The following is a 19,254-nucleotide window of genomic DNA, read 5'->3' as shown; positions in this document are numbered from 1 at the left end:
ATTCTGGGATCTCATTATGGAAAATACTTTAATAACCTGGAAATATACAACATTACTACATATATAATTTTAAAATCATTTGTTGAGGGCATCTCATAAAAATTATTTTTATACAAACAATATTACAATTATATAAAATATAACTACAACCTAAATATAATACAGCAAAAACATTTTAAACAAACTGCAATTAAATCTAGCACTGCACTAGTGCGTAGCAAGTGCTGCAGCATCACACACACACACACACATCCTCATTCTTCCTAATATGTACACAAAACACTCACAATAATCTATACAAACTAAATGGGAATTTTACAAACACAAATGATCATAAAATATGTAGCAAGAAATTATTTGCACAACTAATATTGTAAATCAATCGACTTTCCATAAAATTTATGTCAAAATCATACATAACACAACGTGAAGAAGAGTGCATGAAAATAAATACAAATAAGTGAATGTACTTCCAGTAAAATCTTGTCCACTAATATATATACAAAGAAGACATACCAATAATTGGTCATTAACAATTTTAGAACGTCACAATTGGAAAAACAAAAAAGTACTTTAAGGGAATTTCCTGCAAATCTTTAATGCATAGGACAGTTCTGCAACAGGTCAGTTGTTTCATTTAGTAAATGCAGCAAAAACAGCCCAAATCACTTCATTGGTGTTGGACTTCATGCTCTCAGCTTCAAAGTCCAGGTCCAACAGTTCACGCACTCGCTTCATGGCCAGCTCGTAGTCGTCATCGTTGAGAGGTGCAAATGCATTCTCCAGGACATCAGAAGCATGCGCCAGGAAGATCAAGGACAATAGTCGCTTGTCCATGCGATGAGGATCATTCACCCACTTGCCCAACACTGCATCTTGAACCTAGAGCAGAGGCACATTTGGCTGCCAACATCACATGCAATACTGAGATACGCGTTGACTGTTATTTAACTATTCCTTGCCATCGGGGATATTTATTTAAAACAAATTTTGACAAAATGATAAGACAGTGCTGTACAGACAAAACCCAGTGATAAAACTAAACAGATAATATGGACAATACATGTACAACAGCGCAGATGAACACAATAGGCTTGTACAAAGTGTTCAATTCTTGAGGTTTTTCTGTGACAACTGGTGGAAACCAGCAATGACTTATGGCCATAAAATTTATTAAATGCACGACAGACACCTGTGCATCTGCTTTTTTTTTTCACACCACAAAGTACAATTCATACATATTACCTTTATTTAAAGAGCTGAAAATACCTTCTTTGTGTCAACATATACTTTTTTTTCTTTTTTTTTTTTCTTCAAATTTGGCTTGTAGTAGATGATAATTTGATGGAGTGATGTCAATAAAACATCACTTTTTTAAACGAGATTTACTTTTTTGGCACACAATCTACCTCTAGGAGGTGTCCAGGCCACACCACACGGCTGGTCCTTCCTTGAATCTTCGGTGCAGCTCGAGCATACAACATGTCTGTCCGCTCTCATGGTTGCAAGCCAAGTTAGGGGACAGATGGTAATTGTTGGCCAGGTTTTACATGTTGATGCTAGTGTTGTGACCATTACTAGGGCCACGATTATATGGTGAATCGCGAAATCTTCCGCGAATTTATATGGAAAATGCGAAAAAAGCGATTTTTAAGAAAAACCGCTAAATAAAACCGAAATTACACAATACAAGTCTGTTATATTTTAATGTGAAAAGATTGATGGTCAAGACTTGCCCAGGTCCTGGTTGATAAGCTGGAAGAATTTCCTGCCTTGCATTTCTACGTGCTTCCTCTAATCAGCTTTAGGGCGCCGTCTGGTCCGCGTGTGTTAGTGAAGCGGGATGATAAGAGCGACGCTCAATGGCAGTTCTAGCGCGGCTCTGAACTGGCGCGCAGTCATCTCGTTCCCGTCAGATAATTGTGAAATTTGAGCGGTGACCGTAACATTATATGGCGGGAAAATAAAGATAAATGTGTAATGCATTTCCCTCTGATACTTTCAAGAAATTTGTAACTGGTTTTTTTACACCTAAAACTTTGAAGACATGCCTTTTAACTATTTTATCCCCTCTAAATCCTCTTGATCCGATATCAAAAGAACCAGTTGGGCATTAACAAATTCTTAAATGCTTTTCGTAAACAGACTCCAGTCGGATATCTAATGTAGTTGGGGAATCGCGTAGGTTTTTCGTGGCTGTGCGCGGCACACGACTGTAGTTGCCATGCGTCACGTGCCGAGAATGTTGTCCGGCAGGAAGGGAGAGTATAGTTCATTTGCGGTAAAAATTAATACCTTTACGGCCCTGATAAATTTTTCCATTAAAGAAATTTTGAAGTTTCAGTGATTTTCCAGCAGAAATAATGTTGTGTAACTAACAAACAAATTGTATCAAAATAATTAACGGTAAATGGCTGTCGCGGGGGCCCTTAAAATTTTTTCATTTTACCAGAAATGGACTATACAAACCTGGCTTTCGTCGCACGCAGTTTGTGAAGGGGAGGAGGGATGTTGACAGTTTCACATGCCAAAGGATGTTCAGGGAGGAGGGGGAGAAAGACACAATGGTTTGTATGCCTGGGAGGGATGAACCTTGAAGTCTGGGCAAAGGGAAGGAGAGGTAAGCCGTATGACGTCATGCATCCACCGCCTGTGCTGCCGCCAGCCTGTCTAGACGAGATTCCCGCGCTCCCACTTACGTTGCACAAGCTACTGCTGCCGTATTTTTAAGCAGAATGTCCTTTTTTTTCTCTCTCTTCTTATACAACGATTATTATAAACCCACACACAATATATGCTTCGTGTTAAATAATGGTTTTTTAAAAAAATTTATTGTGAGTTTTACAATTTTTTCCCCAATTTTTTTTGTTTTAGTGCCAAAATATCAGATTTTTTGACGGTTCCTGAGAATGTATGGTAATTTTTAAGAGAAAATGTTTAACCTTAACATTAAAATGTTGATTACATGTGATTCTAAACAACACAATAGGCCATACTGCTATTTTTTATGTCACAATCGTGAAATATATTGTGTAAGTACCATGAATAGCTTAAAAAAGTCATATTTTTTTAAAAGACGAAATAATGACGAAATGTGTGGTTTTAAATGACGAAATCAGGTTCAAAATAAAACCATATAATCTTGGCTCTAACCATTACAAATGTTTAAATCTAGACACTATTAAAAGATAACACTCGTCAAAAACAAGCTTGGACAATAATATAGATATGTAATCAAACCTTAAGTTTAATATCACATAAATAAAAACATGTATAAACTATAATATTAAATTATGATGTCGCTTGTCCAAAAGTTCAAAGTTATGAGGTTCATTAAATAAAATCGCTACTATTATTCTAATACAGAAACCTTAAAAATACTCTGAAATAAGAACGCACTAGTAAGACTGCCAACACACACACAAACACACGGGTGGTAGGTTCAAATATACAAAAGTGGGCAACGATTGATAGGTCACATCGGACTAAGGAGGATGTAGCACCAGATTATGTCAACATGCAGTTTAATGTTTCTGCACAATAAAATTACAAATGATTTTGATCCTCTTCTATAATGTAAATAAACTATAAAAATTTTTAAACATTAAAAAAATTTCAATACATCATTAACATGGTTATAAAACATTATGAAAAGCTGTAAATTTTTAGTTATTCTTCCATAAAGAAAAAATGAATCACTACACACAAACATTGACTTACACACTGTCAACAAATAATGTCACACCTTGAAGCATAAACTGAATGAAACACAGAGTGCTAACCAACAAACCACTGGGACTTGCACTCGGAGCTGTATAAATACAGATGCATTCTTTTGCAAAACATAAAATGAAACCTTTACCCATATCAATATGGCATGAGGGAGCAAGTATACGACCCACTGGTTAGACCTCCTTCAGAACAGCAGGACCAATCACTATTCAACAACTATCTCACCTTTTTAACAAGTCTAGACTTGGCAACGTTGTCTGTGAGAGGGTGTGTGGTCATGTCAAACAACAGGAAATTTTGTTTCTCAGTGGTGAGCACACCTTTCTCGACCAAATTCTTTGCTAGTCTTTCCCTCACATTCTTCAACTGGTAGCGAAGTTTCAAGGGATTCCAAGTTTCACCTACAAACAAACAAATACATACACATTACTAAATTACATAAAAGAATAAACCCAAAAGATGTCACAAATAAATTTCTAGCTTCAAAATTACTTTAAATGTCTTTTGAAAGAAATACCTCCATTCTCCAATCACCAGAAAAATCCAGCCAAACCGCTTCATTCATGTCCTATAACATACACCCAAAATGGTTGCCTAACTTTAGTGGTAGTATTGACGAGATTTCGATAAAAAGTGAGGATATATATCAAATTAACAGTGAAAGATAACTATTTTAAAAAAAGTACCTATGTACTTTTCCTGGCTTATCAACAACCACAAAAGATTTACATGTTAAATCAAAGCCAATCAGTCTCCACCAGAAAAAAAACTTATGTAAACAGTTCTGAAGTTATCAGATATTGTTCAAATGTAGGGGGGGGGGGGGGGGGGGGGGGGGAAAGCACGTGTAACTCAGTACACATGATAGCAGTGAACCTTCTTTGGCAATTCAAACCTCATCTCGTAAGTATATTGTATGGGGTCAGAAAAAGTTGAATTATAATTTGGCCTTGAAATTTTACTTTCATTGCGCCCAAAGAAATTTCACTTCAAAAAATTTAATAACTGATAATGAATCTCAAACTATACCTTTAATAGGGACACATTACAAAATTGTGAAAGAGATGCCTTGAACTTTTCAAACACAGAAATCTTCCCCCTTTGTTTTCCATACCTTATAATAATATAATCAAAAATAAAATCTATCATCCCAACAACAAATGAAAAGAATTTGAAAGCAAAATGTTAGAGAAGTGATTTTATACCTCCCTCTTCTCCTGACATAAAATTCTGCGAACACTCCGGGTACAAACAGATATGCACATATATGAATACATAGAACTAATATCTATATAATGAAGTCTTTTGCATAGTGCAGGCAGAGAGACCTAAAGCTTTGAAATTTGGTACATACAGTAGAACCTCATTTTTACATATTTCAAGGGACCAGGAAAAAAATATGTAAAAACCGGGGAAAACGCAAAATAAGGGAAATGTTCAAATTTTTTTTATCATCTCACTATATGGGAAACAATAAGAAAATATATACCACATTAAATAATTATGTCAGAGACGGTTACGTTTTTATATATTAACTAGAACTTCACTATCTCACATGATTAAAATTATAAATGTATCCAATATTGCCGTTCTTCATTATTGCAGAAAGTTAAACATGAAATTTGCTGTTCTTGTGTAAGAGATGAGAATGTTGAAGCATCTTGATATAGCCACTTGGTGCTGAAATTTTGTAACACTATTGATTTTTGAACTTTGTATTTAATTACGTTTTAAAGTTTTATTAATTTAAGATTTTTTGAGAAATAATACTATAAAACGATAGCTACCACCATCAATATAATTGTTTACATTGAGGAATAGAAGTTAAATTGCCATTGCATTGTTTGGATATTCATTGCAGCCATTTGACTTTTCAGAATGGTTCTAATGTGTTAAAATGAACATCGCCAAATATGCACAAAGACGCCATATTTATAGGAAACTCGTACGTTGCTTAAAACGTATTTTAATAATGGAACAGTAATCCGCTCTTTTGTGTATTTAAAATGTGAGTTTTCACCTTTATTTTCATGCATAATACATTTAAGATTAAAGGGGAATGCTAAGAAAAGTACTTATTAATTTTAATGTTTATGTCACCATACGTTTGGTTCATGGCCGTATGGTGTACAATAGCATGTGGCACAAAAAAAAAAAGTAAGTGGTTTACAATGGCGAACGAAGCTGTGGTGACCATACACTCATGCAGTTACGCTTAATAATTAAACTTCATGCCATTCATTTTGAGAATTTATTGTTTTCTCTAAATTTTCCGATGGTTTGCCACGAAATACAGCACTAATTCTATGTAAACAGTGGGAAATGCTTTTGCACAATGCATTATTAGTATAGGGAAATTGACAGTGCATGTAAAAAAATACGTTAATCGCGGGAATTTGTATATTGCGGGTACGTAAAAATGAGGTTCTACTGTATATTCTTTGCGGAGTGTTTGTTTACACCCCAAAACAATTTTCAAAATTCAATTGAGTTTATTTAAATGTAACTTTTAATTTTAAGAAATTTCATTTGAACAGTGCATTCCTCTCTCTGCAGCAGTCGTGTGTGGGCGTTAACATTGCAGTTTAGATTCCGGTTCAAATTAAAACCATCTACATTTTAATACTTATTCTATGATATTTTTGGGTAAATTATTAATGCGTAGAGACCTGCAATATTCACGGATTCATTTGGTGATAGGCTAGAATTCAAACACATAACCTCTTAGATAATTTTGCTATTGGCTTACTGTTCATCTGGACGAATCTCAACCAGTTATAAACCCTCAACCAAAGAAGGATCGAATCACAGACAAACCAGCTGAGACGACTTACAAGTCGGCAGCCAATGACCTTGCGTTATTTGCCCGAGTGTACAGTCAGGCAGTGTACAGTGTATGTGCAGTCTATCCTGAAGACCATCAAAACCGCAAATTTTGCAGGTCTCTATTAATGAGTTCTTTCTGCCCTAACAAAAGCAAATGTGATTTACCAACAGCTTAATGCTCTTAAAACCTTATAATGTTAAACCAAAGATAGCATATTTGGATATAATTAATCCTGTTATTCTTAATATAAATATATTTTCTGTTTCAAAAAATGGTTTTCGAAACTTTCATATAGTTTTTTTTATTCTGGGCATAGAAGGGGCAGACCCATGAGGACAGGCAGTGGGGAACCTACAAGGAAAGACAGAGGTGGACTTAAGTAGAATGGGAGTAACTCACTAACTGTGATTTTAATAGCATAATGAGCAGTGTTAAGGGGATTGGTGCACCAGCATCGTATTAAAAAAAACAATATATTTGTTAATGATTCAGCTACTAGAGAAGATTTGAACCATTCTGGTGTAAAATTATTTTTTTAATTTTTTTATTTTAATTAAGTTATTGCTGATTTTCGGGAATTTTTTAAATTCAAGCTTTATTAATAAACTATAAAGAATTCAGTGGTAAAACTTTCGCAGATAAATTTTCAGACACGGGAGATATGACTGTGACCATTATTTTATCTGTAATCATTATTAATTTAACGTATTTACAATTTGAATTTTAATAAATGAGCTGCTACGAAATTGCGTGATATTCATTTGCGAATTTAATAACATTCGCGTTTTCATTTGTAATTCAAACGCCAATATATCTGTCGGCTGAATGATTGACTTTATTTTAGTCTTTAGCTTATTGCAGTCGGACCTAAAGTAAAAACGTAGCTGTAGAAGTTTGAGCCGCGTGCAAGCTCGGATACGAGGAATAATGGAGCGCGCTGGACAGTAGTGACACCTTGCAACAGTTTCCCAAACTGTTTGCAGCCAGTGTTTTCTCTCGTTCCCACCCTGCCTCAGCTGTCTGCTGTTTACGAAGGGGAGACGGGATTTCGCGCGAAACTGATATGAAGGTCAACGTACTCATTTTCAGTAGATAAGAGAACGTGTTTGGTCTAGCTCGGCGTATAATTGAATGGTTATTCTCTGTTATTATTTAACACAGTGATTTAGCTAGATGTTTTTTGTTGTAAGCGTGAGATTTATTCAGGAATAAAATGCCGAAGAAACCTCCACCAAACATAGTACACAAAAGAACAAAACTATCGAAAGCCATAAGAGCGCTTAGAAAAAAGAATAAAGAAAGATAAGAGATTATTTTATTATAGCTTTTTTACCATACATTTATTTTTCAGAGTTGCGTATGTACAACGCGATGGTCGCGATGCTACAACATAAAGATGTGTAAAATTGTAAACATGCTTTTTTTTTCCAGCAATGCGTGAACCATTCATAAACTATACTCAACATGTATCCGTATGATTACGTTTGAATTTTTTTTATGACAGGCATCAATGTTAACAAGTTTATTAAGCCACAATATACTTTTTTTCAGAAAAATAAGTGTAGAAGAAAACACTCAACATAGTCTCACACAAAATCAGTTTACATGAATGCAGTTTTAAGAAGTAAGCTACGTAAATAATAGTTAAACATTATTTAATATATGCTGGTAACGTTTCCAAAGTATCAGCTTCGCCTTCATTCACGAACAATATTCGTGGCCTTATTTATTTATTTTGCTGGCGTTTAGTTGGTGACTGTTAGGACTGCAAAATTAGTAAACATTTTTCACCCTATCCTGAGTTAAATCTAAGTGTGCGCGGTTAGATGAGGACCAGATGTGTATCATGCTTACGCCTTTACACTCTACTCAGGGGTGCCCACAAGGGGGGGTAACGACGCAGACTGCGTCATTAAAATTTCAGGGGGGGGGGGGGGGGGGGGGAGATGGTTAAAAGACGAGAAAAATGTATATATTATTTACATAATTATAGCTTCTAATGTGAAAATACGATTCTGGTGCTTTGATAAATGAAAGGGATCTTGTAAATCAAATTGGCAACCACGCACTTTCCTCAACAAAAGCAGTTTGGCATCTGTCGGTTCAGGATGGAAATATTACCTGATATTACCAAAATGATTATTAGAAAATCAGTTTTGATTAATGCAAAATGTGATAAAATATAATACTAAAAAAGTATAATATTATAAAATAATTGAGTAAATCATTTAGGAAAAGGCATAAAAAAAATTCGGGGGGGGGGGGGGGGGGCATAATTATTTTAGGGGGGGGGGGGTGAGTCATAGTGTTTGGGGGGGGGGGGAGGTGGGCACCTCTGCTCTACTCATGCGGGTATTAACCATGCGCGTAAGGGCGTGTTGCCAATGACCTGTACGATAGTCAATCCTCTACGGACTCGAAAAATGTCACCTGCTCATTGGCTACTTGACTTGTGACAACTGTTTGTTATAATGCCTGTGATTCATCATTGATTTTGTTGAGGAGTTCTCAGGGATTCAGAGCCTCCCATTTAACTGTGGCCGAATTGAAGAAGCAGTACAAATGTTACATGCTTGAATTCATAGCGAATGGAAACCACAAATATTTACTGATGTAGTGGTTGGTAAAAAAAAATATTATTCGTATCGCGTCCATCGCTTCGCGCCATGGTGGCTCCTATATTATATGGATTTACAAAATATAACGATTCATTTACGACACTTAAGATAAGGTGTGTAGGATTTTAAGAATTCACTTGAATTAATATTTAAGAACATATTTCAGGATAACTTGTGAAGACGCTCGTACAGACGGCACCGGTTGTGATGACTCATTGTTACCAGAGCAGGGGCCATCTCGTGTACACGAAGTGGCATGCGAAACCTCAACACAACTCGAAAATCAGTGAGTGTTACATTGAAATGTGTCCGCTACAAATGTTCAGGAATTATAATTTTGAAATCGAGTAGAAATATTTCTGCAATTAGCATTAGGTATATTTTAATAGACATTGAAAGCGAATCATTAAGTAGCTTCAAAATCCAAATACCGGAATACAGATAGTCTGTAACAATACAGACCTCACCGACTAGATATGGTCCAGATTGTTAATACTAACACATTTGAAAAAAAACTGACTAGTTAATGAATATGTTGAAATTTTGTAAACCTGTTACTTAAGATGATTGGTGATGTAATAATGTCTCTTGGAAACTACATAAGATTTTAACTGCTTTTATTTCTCCATAAATTAGCAAATCACCATGGCTGCCAATTTACGATCACGATTTAGTTCTTAAATTTTAAATTAGTTTATTTGTTGAGAGCCTGGTACAATGTATCTGACCACTAAAGCGATCCGAGCCGCGTAGTGTATACTACTGCGAGGTTGCAGAAGTAGGCTCGGGTCGGGACGAATTTCGCTGTGAAGAAACAAAAAATTTTAATACATGGAAAATTATCCCAAAGGAAAAATTTTGTACAGTAGTAGAATGAACATTTCTTAGTAACACGTCAAAAGTGTAAGTACTGCCGCAAACCTTGTGTGACACACCGAAAACGAGTAGTTAAGTCCAAAATTAAATTTTTTTGCAACGATCCACAATAATGGATATTGCAAATGCAGTTTATGGAGTAAACCTCAGTATGGAACCCAAAATAATCTAGAAACATTGCCCTATCTGAGGATAGTGATAAAAAGCACAAAGTTTAACATGTTTCTATAAAATAGACCTTTTAAATCATTAAAGTTAACGAATTCACTTTCATTCAATTTTAAGGAAATATAAATACATCTTACATAAACTTAAAGAGCCCAACGTGGAAATCGCTTAAAGTAATCGTTGTTGCATATTTATTCATCTTTAAATTGGTATATTTTTTAAGTGTCTCATACAATTAGTCTGACCACTAAAGCGATCCGAGCCGCGTAGTGTATACTACTGCGAGGTTGTCGAAGTAGGTTCGGGTCGAGACGAATTTCGCTGTTAAGAAACAAAAAATTTTAATACATGGAAAATTATCCCAAAGGAAAAATTTTGTACAGTAGTAGAATGAACATTTCTTAGTAACACGTCAAAAGTTTACCGATGAAACCTTGTGATCACACCAATAAATGAGCAGTTGAGTCCTTAATGATAATTTCTACAATGATCCACAAAAATGTTTCGTAAATTTAATAACTTTAATACTTTTTTAAGTCGGTTCTCATTATGGCACCAAAGTAATATAAAATAATGTCCTACATGGTAACTGTGATAAACACTTCAAAGTTAAAACGTCCTATTATTAAATTGGTAATTTTAATCATAAAAGGTAAGAAAAAAATATATTTTTTTTATAGAAATTTGACTACATGTTACATAAATATGTTGAGCGTAACGTCAAAATCACTTCATAAATATTGTCTGTGTTTTTTTTTGTAAGGTTTAAATGTGTATATTTTGAGTGTCTGGTACAATAGTCTGACCACTGATCAGTGGCGTAGCGTGCCATCTCGGCACCTGGGGCGGGAAACCCATTTTGCCGCCCCCATTCTATAGGTGCTTAATTAAAATTAAATTTCACATGCAATGAGGTACCTTTTATTGAAGTTAAAATAGGATGAGCGGTTTTACAAGCGGATTCTACGGGCCTTATGAGCAGCGAAGTCAGAAATAACTTTGTCAAAATCAATATTAGCAGCCAATTCTTGTTCAATCGACAATATAGTCAAGTTTGATAGTCTATCGGAGTTATGTTCTTATATATTTTTAACGCCTTTTTGGTAATTATATTTAATTTTCGGAGCTCCGAAGTATATGATCAAATTATAATTTTTCGGGGGAATTGTTAAAGTATTTTTTTAGTATTATTATATAGCTATTTTTTATAAGTAGTAATAGGGTAAGTATTATATGATGGATGCACCGATTTGTGATGAAACGATTTTATGATATATATATATATATATATTAAATGTTGTCATATAAATTTTGTGTCTTTTTAACTTGCTGCCTCCTCTCACTGTTCGCAATCTTATTAGTATTTTTTAAGCCTGCTATTAGTTTGGGTTTTAATATTTTTTTTTGGGTTTACCTGCGCTCGCGGTACGGGGCAATATAGGAGTTTTACTGTGTCCCGGTTTGCGGAAGTTGTTTGGTTTGCCCTGGGTTAAGGTCAAACTTTACAGTACAATGCGTAGTACTAAATTCAATGAGTGCGAAAGAAAGGCATCGACACGGGCCGACGCGTGAAACAAAAGATTTTGTATGAGTAATTAACATAATAAGGAGTGCCGCTCAACTCGGCTCGCGCGCGCCGGGCGGCGCGGCGTGATGCGATGTTGCTGTTCGTATGTAAACAAACAAACGTTATAAAGAGCTCTGTCAGTGATTTCGCAGTTTTTCTTTTAAATAAATATTAAAAAATAGTTGGTGCGCAAAATTCTAGATAAAAATGGAACATTATAGTGTGTCTGACACATGTAATGAATGAATCATAGATCAGATCTCAACCCGCTTCACCGGCGACCCGCCCCCGCGGGTTGCCGCCCGGGGCGGGCCGCCCCCTCCGCCCCACCCACGCTACGCCACTGCCACTGATGTATTTCAAGCTGCGTAGTGTGTGTGCAGCAGTGTTAAAGTCGCTCGTGCTGGGATGTTTTTTGCTCCAGAAAACTAAGGTTTTTAATGCATGGTAATTCCAGACTGAATTTTACTCTGAAAGAATAAAAGTTTCCTAACTGCAAGTGATTTTTGCTGCAAACGTAGATAAAAATCTTCCAGGATGCAATTTGCTTAGGAAAAATGTTAGTATGATCGACTCTTTAATTTCTAAATTATAAATAAATAACAACAATAGAACTTCCCGGAAAGTTGTGATAAACTGACGATATTGCGCGAGTAGCAGACCCGTACGTGACTACAGAGAAAGGCTATTTTCCTTGACCGTTAGGATTTCTGGGACGAACACCCTCTCACAGCTGGGGTCATAAAATACGGTCAAACTCTTGCAAAAACATCCACCACCGCTCTTTGCCACTAGCAATTCAACGAAGTAAGCTAGGCGCAGCACTCCAATGAATTAACTTAGAAAAAAAATTACTAAATATGTAATTCTATCAATACATTTTACAACACAACTTATGTATTATTTATTTTCTGGAAAAAAATAATATTATCATCCGAATTATGTTATAAAAGTGACAAAATTCTTCAATTGTTATATAGTAAAATAATTTCATACAATTAAATATATATATATATTTTATAAAATAGGCTACATTAAAATTTTGCAAAGTTCTGATCTAAAATGATATAATGTATTAGAAATAAAAAATAATTATATTTTTTGGTATTAAAATAATTTTTAATAATAAAATTTTTGTAACAAAATACGAACACACATATATAAAACCAGAGGTCCTCTAGAATTTTGATTTACAAGTTCCAAGCAGAAATTGTTTATTGTTAATTTTATTGTATCAAAAATCATTCATATATAAAAAAATAATATGTATATCTCAATAGATGTAACATGAATACACCCTATCATATGCATTAAATATATTTTAAGTAATCCCTAAATAAGACCAAGTTTATTGAGTGTCGCAGTACGCAGCGTGTTTCAAAGCCCGCCGGCCGTGAAAGATCAGTACGGCCGCAGTACACTGCAACGCTCGGGCAGCTTTAATGAGGCAACTAATTATGCTAGACTCTTTATAAATATACTATATTAAAGCTAAAAGTATAATTAAAAAACATTTATTTAGACATTTTTTCGCATTGGACTCTTCAAATCGGTGTAAATCGTATTTTTATCTGGGTGGCAAAGATAAAAAAAAATATGTCGTGAATTAATCGCTTTATATAATATATATTAAAAATTTAAATTTTTTCTAACATTAATGGGTGTATTAAAGTTTCTAGATTATTTTGGTAAGTTTATGGACAGTCTAAACTAAAAACTGTATAAATGGGTAGCATTTTAATGGACTGATGCAAGTTGCTGTCACCTAGGACTTAAATGCAAATTTTCGGTGATAACGCACAAGGTCTACAGCGGTAAACTTTCGGTATGTTATTAAGCATAGTCAACTCTACCACAGAACAAAAATTCAGCTTTGGACAAATTTTTCACAGGTTGTCTTGGTTTCCTGGAGTAACATGAAAGTCTACGCGGGGAAGGGCGGCTACCTGATCCGATAATGAAGGATAGTGTGAGATGGGAAGCGAAGATAAGAGCTGGTTGGGTGTCGGTGTTGGAGAGAGAGAGAGAGAGAGAGAGAGAGAGAGAGAGAGAGAGAGAGAGAGAGAGAGAGAGAGAGAGAGAGAGAGAGAGAGAGAGAGAGAGAGAGAGGAGAGAGAGAGAGAGAGAGAGAGAGAGAGAGAGAGAGAGAGAGAGAGAGAGAGAGAGAAGAGAGAAAGAGAGAGAAAGGCGATATTGTGGAAGACCTTCGAAAGATTCCCGCTAGATGGCAGGCCTCAGAGCTGCAACATTCGACAACCTCCCCTCACAGAAGCTCTCTCGCCACTAACCTTGCCAAATCTCACCCGCTAGCTTATATACGTGCTGGCTGGCCATACAGTAGTAATAAACAAGCATTTATGAAACACTTAAGCTCATTTCCAACAAATTCTGACGAATGACTGTTTTTTGTCCTGCACCAATCCCCTTAAAGTGTCTTAACAATAACCTTCTGTAGTGATGCACGATTACATCAGCTAGTAAAATATAAAGATAATTTACAAGCAAAAAAAAATTGAAATAACTGATTACTGCATTTAATGTAGCTCCTAATCTCTGCAAGATATACAGTAAATTCTCAACATGGTCATCTGCACCAGTATGAGAGAGCTGCCTATAAAAAGTTGACACAGACCAACTAAAGAACTCCGTCCCGTAGAGGGGAGACAAACTGCAACTCGCCAGGAGAGACGTCCAAGGAGGGTTACTTCTCCACAAACACTATCTTCAATACTAACCACTGAGGTACTCTATCCAGCTCTGAACAGTCTCTGGTGGATCCGTCTCCTTCATGTGCTTCAGTGCTTCGTCCAGCAGAACATCCCCCGGTGGGCGTCTCACTCTTCACGTGCCACCTTGCGGTTAAGTAAGCTCTTCCGCCGCATGCCTGCCTTCTCCAGTTCCACCCGCCCACGCAGGCCCAGCTCGATCAGTATGCAGCCTCGCAATCCACTCGATATGCAGTCGTTCCAGAACGAAGTATAGCCCTGGACAAACAACACACACATAACACGTTATAACGGTACAATTGTAAGTCAAAACCAAATCTATACATAAAATTAATCATGCCTAATTTTAAAAAAATACTCGTTTGCATTTCAGATTTTATCATTCATGAAACAAATTATATGCATAATATTACAGCATCATTTCAGTAAGCAATTTGGTATTAGCAAATTAAATTAACATAGTACATTGTTGGTAAATAATTAAAGACTTATACTGTTGAACACAATTATTTACATGAAATAACTGTATTAAGATTTTAATTTTTTAGAATAAGCTTTACCCATCATGTTGAAATTGAAGTTTTCTTAATGACAAAAAGTGCTAAGTAATAATTATATACAGAAACATATATAGGAATATTATAAAAACCAAAATAACAATGTGAAAATTAAATCTAACATGGAGGGTTAAGCAAAGCCTTAAGTTGGAGAGCAAAAAATTTTACTCTTGGGTTAACAGCAATTGAAAGAGTTAACTGGTTAAAATTTATTCAATAAAAAATATTGGTCTGTAAAGTCGGTTTACGGACGATAGTTTAACGTGACAATGTCATAACAAAACATTGATGAAATGATTGCATACTTTTATGAATAAAATTGAATCATTTTTATTGAATTATCACTATTTTGTATGGATACAAAGAAGGAGTGAAATTAAATCTACAATTTAATTGATAAATTTACCTTTATTTGCACTCATTAATTCAAATATGTTTATTACTTTAACAAAGAGATTATTTTAACTATAACATTTATACATGTTTACTATTTAACTTCTTCCAATCTGTGTTATTCTGTTAAGGATAGGACGATGGTAGGAAATGAATGGGAGTGTTTCAAGTTTAATGGGCCTGGAAAAAGTCAAATCGATGGTTGTTCCAATCGAGTGGAAGAGAGATAGATGCGGCGCAAGAGTACAATGAGCGTAACGGGACACAGTGTAATGGGACACTTTTTCATGTGTGCAGCCGGCGTATATCGATTTATTAGACGTCACGTCAAAAAGTAAAGACATTTTCAATATACTTATATTTTTATTTGTAACCATATTTATACTTTAAATAACACTTATCACTTTTCTTCCTAAGCTTTCTTTTTAACACTCACCAGACACATTAAATGAAGAGTATATTGTTGATGAAAAAATGTGTAAGTATTTTGCGTTAACCTCTACTACTCTGATAACATTGTAAATTAGTCTGTGTGCGAGAAGACAATGAGCGATTCTACAAAGGTAAAACATAAAGGCTTATCTTTCCTTCTTTTACATTTTTGATATTCTATATAATTGGATTTACAACTCAAAACAATCTTATTTACCAGTAAAAAAACCAAATCAAGAATTATAATCCAGTATTACTTGAACATAACCGCTTAGGTTTTACTGTAACTCCTGATTCCATTGAGATACCACTATACAATTTATTTTCAGGATTCCTTTAATAAATCTCAAAAAACATATAATTTTATCAAAATTTAAAAAAAAAAAAATTCATATTCAAAAATTTCTTCAAAAAGATTGAGGTGATATTTAAAAAAAAGTATATATTTTCACCAAACATAGGCAAAGAAAATTTAACCTTGTAAGTTATTCTTTAAAATTAGTGGTCTACCAGCTCTCTAAGTCTTATACAACTTGATATATTTGAGAATGAAAATATATAGACAAGCCACAAAATGATGATTCTTATCCAACTTTAGAAATTAATTACACAAAAATGCAATGAGATAAAAGTTTTGAAATTTTTTCTTATTAACATGACAATGTCTAATAAATTGATGAACGCCGGCTGCACACACAAAAAAGTGTCCCGTAATGCACATTGTCCGCTTGCGCCGCATCTATCTCTATTCCACTCGATTGGAACAACCATTGATTTGACTTTTTTGAGGCACATTTAACTTGAAACACTCCCATTCGTTTCCTACTTTTCCTATCATCGTTTCCCATCATTAACAGAATAACACAGATTGGAAGAAGTTAAATAGCAAACTTGTATAAAAGTTATAGTTAAAATAATCTCTTCGTTAAAGTAATAAACATATTTGAATTAATGAGTGCAAATAAAAGTAAATTTATCAATTAAATTGTAGGTTTAATTTCACTCCTTCTTTGTATCCATACAAAATAGTGATAATTCAATAAAAATGATTCAATTTTATTCATAAAAGTATGCAATCATTTCATCAATGTTTTGTTATGACGTCACGTTAAACTATCGTCCGTAAACCGACTTTACAGACAACCAATTTTTTTTTTATAATTATGGATAATGATTCTTGTAAGTATCATAAAAATCTAAAATGAATGGGTTGAAAATTACACATTTATTGGTTGGTTGGACATGTAATCATCCGAATAGGACAACTATTTTTCAGTAAGTTATAACCGGGGCCAAGACTGTTTCTCACCTTAATTTAAAAATACAATTATAGTGGAAAACAGTATTGGCACCGGCTGTAATGTACTGACATTAAAAACATCCTTGTCTTTTTGAAAACAACCTTGGCTACTCTATATTCCTAAGAATCTCTGGAGAACCACAGGATCATGTTACAAGTATCAAGTAAACAGTAGGGTGGCGATAACAATCAGGTCAATCTCTTGTTGAAAAGGTCTCGGCTATGAATTAATAAATAACGCATATTTCCATATAACATATATTTACAATAACTTTTAAGTTAAAACTGTTATTAACATGTGCACCATAGAACACTCACCTGTGTAGGAGGCCGTCAAATAAATATGGCGGTAATACTGACGTCAATACACTTAACCTACAATTATTTTTTATCTAAGATTTCAGGAGATTAGAGGAATATCTGAAGTATTCTAAAACACCATTGTTGGAATCTTCACCATTTTGTTTTTACAGAAAAGCTATTAAACTTAAAATTCACTCACTGTTTTCCACGCCTCTCACTGAACTGGTTTTACTCCACAATTTCCCTCCATTTCTTGGCCCTGCCCACTATCAATTTTTTTTTTATTGTGAAACATATATTGGGTAAAACAAGCAATTGAAGGTTCTCCATCTAAAAACCCTCATTCCCACGCTTGTCTGGTACAAATGTATGTGATAATTTTTGTGACATGATCAATATTGTTATGGGTAATTGTTACTGTATCACGTATCCAAGTTTATCTCTTGATCCTTATGGCATGATCCTGAATGATTGTTGTTATAATTTAGTACGTCCAAAGATCCTGGACATAAAAAAATATATTACAATACAAACATTAGGAAGTGAAAGAAATTCATTTTCAGATTTTTCTTTGATTAGATAATGCTAACTTAATTTATTGATACATCACAATTTTTGTTATATTCAGGATCTTTCAATGTACTAAATTAAAACAGAAAGCATAATGTACCACATGATCAATGTATTCATGATCATGCCATTAGGATCAAGGGATAGACTTGAATACACAATACAAAAACTTTTACCTTACAAAAGTTCTCACAAAATTTTTTATTATTTTATCCAAAAAAAAAGGGTAGGTTTTTTTTCTCCCATCGGAAGAGCCGCTCTGGTCAACAATTACCACGTATATTAAACGACAAATGCCATTGAGTTTTTATAACGAAAATATCTGTTTGTTTGACTCAAAACTGTGACTAACGCTTGATATATTGTTACGTGTTGTTAGCATATCTCTCAAAAAACACGAGAAAATAATTACAACTGCAATAGTAATGCCACGCTTCAATGTCTTATCGCTTGGTACAGTACGATAACAACAAAGTTACGTAGGTATATGTCTCGAAACAATGTAAAAAAAACAGGGCATGAAACAAAAAACATTGTTTCACTAATTTACCATTATTTGATTGAATTATTTAACTTACTTCTTTGTCTTTCAAGCCCAACAATAAAACTTCTTCCATAAGTGTCAGTCTCGTCTCTTTTGAATCCCCATCTTCTACCTCTTCTTCACGTTCCGATTTCTTTTCGTCTGACTCTTGAGAATCTTTAGAGATAGCTCCATTCTCTCGCGATACATTTCGTCTTTGAACAAGACCATCACTTCGATTCATATTTTTAATTACACTTAACCAAAATGATAGAAAACTACGTTCCACTTTCCAAAACTACAGTGTTATACGTCATGAACTTGGTGTTGACTTTTACCAACCATTCACACTACCAACATCAACACACCTTTCTACTTTTAAGCAACATGGCGGAGAGATTTGCAGCCATAGAGTACAGAGGAGAGGTTATGAAGTCCATTCGTTCGATTAGACGTTTATTTTGACCTTTCTTTTACAGATGGGCTCAAAATTAAGAATAAATATTTAGTTATGTGCATGATCGCCTAACAATAATGATGTGAATGAGATTAGGCTGTGTACATTACTTTCCTTGTTGATCAAAGACGAGAAAGCTGAAGCCTTGAGGGGATGAGAATATTTTTGTGTCGTATTACAAAATATCTGACTGTGATAAGTTTCT

General features: G+C 34.6%; 1 protein-coding gene across 1 annotated transcript; it reads right to left on the bottom strand.

Annotated features, from left to right (window-relative positions):
• Nucleotides 1-9: 9 nt before the first annotated feature.
• Nucleotides 10-18,974, bottom strand: LOC134532850 (Golgi phosphoprotein 3 homolog sauron). The gene is given in 5 exon segments (XM_063369837.1): nt 10-882; nt 3,958-4,133; nt 14,524-14,623; nt 14,626-14,772; nt 18,648-18,974. Coding segments are annotated over 5 exon segments (861 nt in total). The 5' UTR covers nt 18,837-18,974; the 3' UTR covers nt 10-633.
• Nucleotides 18,975-19,254: the final 280 nt, after the last annotated feature.

Source organism: Bacillus rossius, chromosome 6, assembly GCF_032445375.1.
Source record: "Bacillus rossius redtenbacheri isolate Brsri chromosome 6, Brsri_v3, whole genome shotgun sequence".
NCBI classification, from domain to species: Eukaryota; Metazoa; Arthropoda; class Insecta; order Phasmatodea; family Bacillidae; genus Bacillus; species Bacillus rossius.
The sequence above is the reverse complement of the archived record's forward strand: the minus strand, read 5'-3'. Positions and strand labels throughout refer to the sequence as shown.